The sequence below is a fragment of the Macrobrachium rosenbergii genome, chromosome 9 (genome assembly GCF_040412425.1).
Source record: "Macrobrachium rosenbergii isolate ZJJX-2024 chromosome 9, ASM4041242v1, whole genome shotgun sequence".
Lineage (NCBI taxonomy): Eukaryota > Metazoa > Arthropoda > Malacostraca > Decapoda > Palaemonidae > Macrobrachium > Macrobrachium rosenbergii.
The window spans coordinates 53,778,608-53,781,107 of NC_089749.1; the positions used below are offsets into that span (position 1 = coordinate 53,778,608).

The 2,500-nt window shown below is 33.9% G+C and overlaps 1 protein-coding gene across 2 annotated transcripts in view; it reads left to right on the top strand.

The window, feature by feature from the left end:
- LOC136841812 (uncharacterized) overlaps positions 1-2,277 on the top strand; it is a 35,164-nt gene extending 32,887 nt beyond the window's left edge. Inside the window, exon 11 of one of the 2 annotated variants that reach the window (XM_067109119.1) lies at positions 1,834-2,277. In XM_067109119.1, the coding sequence (XP_066965220.1) occupies positions 1,834-2,129 (296 nt within the window). In that variant the 3' untranslated portion in view covers positions 2,130-2,277. The remainder of the gene's footprint in view (positions 1-1,833) is intronic. The other variant, XM_067109120.1, reaches the window with a different exon arrangement.
- Positions 2,278-2,500: the final 223 nt, after the last annotated feature.

Sequence of the window (2,500 nt, forward strand, 5' to 3'; positions counted from 1 at the left end):
TACCTGGGCAAGCTAACTGTTTGCATACCAGCGAGTTTTCCCCAACTTCCCGACTCAGCAATGACCCAATAGACAACATTTCATTCGAATTATCCCTTCTGAGTGAATAAGATAGAAATCATCAACACACAATCACGTGTGGAACAGAAATAAATTTCTGACTCACGTCAGGGAGCGAACCCAGGTCTCTCAGGTGGAAAGCAGGGCGTTATCCACTGGGCCATACAAGTCTAAAAGAAGTTGGAACCTGAGAGCAACTGCACCCAGGGAATTACCTGGGCAAGCTAACTGCTTACATACCAGCGAGTTTTCCCCAACTTCCCGACTCAGCAATGACCCAATAGACAACATTTCATTCGAATTATCCCTTCTGTGGCCCAGTGGATAAGATAGAAATCCATCAACAGACAATCACGGTTCGATGGAACAGAAATAAATTTCTGTTCACGTGATTGTGTGTTGATGATTTCTATCTTATCTCAGGTGGATAAGCAATGAAATGTTGTCCACTGGGCCATTGCTGAGTTGGAAGTTGGGGAAAACAACTGGTATGCAAGGAATTACTTGCCCAGGTAATTACTTGCAGTTGCTCTCAGGTTCCAACTTCTTTTAGACTTGCAATGACCCAGTGGATAATGCCCTTTCCACCTGAGAGACCTATCCCTTCTGATCCCGAATAAGTCAGAAATCATGTACACATATATATATATAACATATATATATATATATATATTTTATCATTATAGTTTATTATTATTATTAATAATATACACTGGTGTATACTGTTAAATGAATGTGAGAATTAAGATAATTAATAATAAAATAGTGGGACAATTAAGGCTATTATTATTATTATTATTATATGCTGTTAAATGAATGTGAGATAATTAATATAGTCAATAATAAAATACAGTAGTGGGACAATTAAGACCTTATGTTCACGAACACATTTTATTGTCCAAAAAAAAAAAAAACATTCTATAAAACGCAAAAAGAAATATCCATGATCAAAATCATTTTAAATTCAACTTGTGAATTTTACCGATAAGTAAGACTTTATTATAAAATACTTTTCATCATATCATTCTTGAAGAGGGTTGTTCTTTATTGTCACTAACGTCATCAGTTTGCTGTCGTGCATTTCAGGACAGTCCGGGAACAGAATTCGCAAGTGGTGACGCATCACAACGACAGACTGTATTTTTTAAAGAGTTCCTTAAGGGTCATATGCTTCATTAACATTGGCTTTTGTCTGAGCAATCTGCAGTTCTTTTCGACATCTGCCTCTTTAACATTAGTTTATGTCTAAGCAATCTGCAGGTCTTTTCAACATTTTTAAAGTCAAAATAAAAAACAAGAAAACTGGGGATGTATAGCGAATGTGCGTTCACTCAGTGTGAGGGCCGAGTTGCTAGCATTTCACTGCTGGACTATAACAGGTGATTGGTGTGCTGGCAGCATAGGCCTACCCAACAAGATTAGGCATTTCACTCTGTGGAGCTTTTCATACCACTGAAATTATTGCTAAATTCTTGTTTTCATGAAAATTATATAAAGCAAATTATTGCCATTAACAGTCAAATAATCACGATCATGGCAATGTTCAAACCTGGTGCCGTACACAATTTGGGATCGACGTATGTCTAGAACAGAACTACAGGGCTGTCATTGGCTAACAGCTCTCCATGGCAACCAGCCAGCCAATCAGGTTTTAGTTATATTCTTTATGTAAAAGAACGTTTTGCTTGAAATGCTTATAGTGTATTTATATATTGTAATTTTTCTAAATTTTTTTTGTGTATGGAGAACAAAATCTCTCTCTCTCTTTTTCAGATCGATTATTTTATTTGAAATATGGAAGTCCTCGACTATTTCGTTTGAAATTTGGAAGCCCTACAAACATGGCTGGTCTTACCCTGCAGGAGCGTGCCCAGATAGCAGCACGTTATGAAGTTTGGAGATCCGTTCCTCAAGTACAAAGATGGTGGAGGACTGTTAAAGGAAGATATGCTGAAGTTGATACAAAGACGATCAAGAATTGTCATGCAAAACTCATGGCTACAGGATCTGTAGCTGATACTCAAAGAAATGGTCGCCCTTCCAATTTCAGTGGCCCAAAGCCCTGGTGAAATCAGTTGATGTGGTTCCCGGGCAGTTTGAGAATCTGGTGGCGAATGCTGGTGCCTTTATCTAATTTGAAATAAAACGCCATGCTATAACTTTCTTCTCATATTCATTTCATGTAAAAATTATAGTTGAAAAATAGTATGTATATATATATATATATATATATATATATATATATATATATATATATATATATATATATATATATATATATATATATATATATATATATATATATATTATATATATATATATATATATATTATATATATATATATATATATTATATATATTATATATATATTATATATATATATATATATATATATATATATATATATATATATATATATATATATATATATATATATAT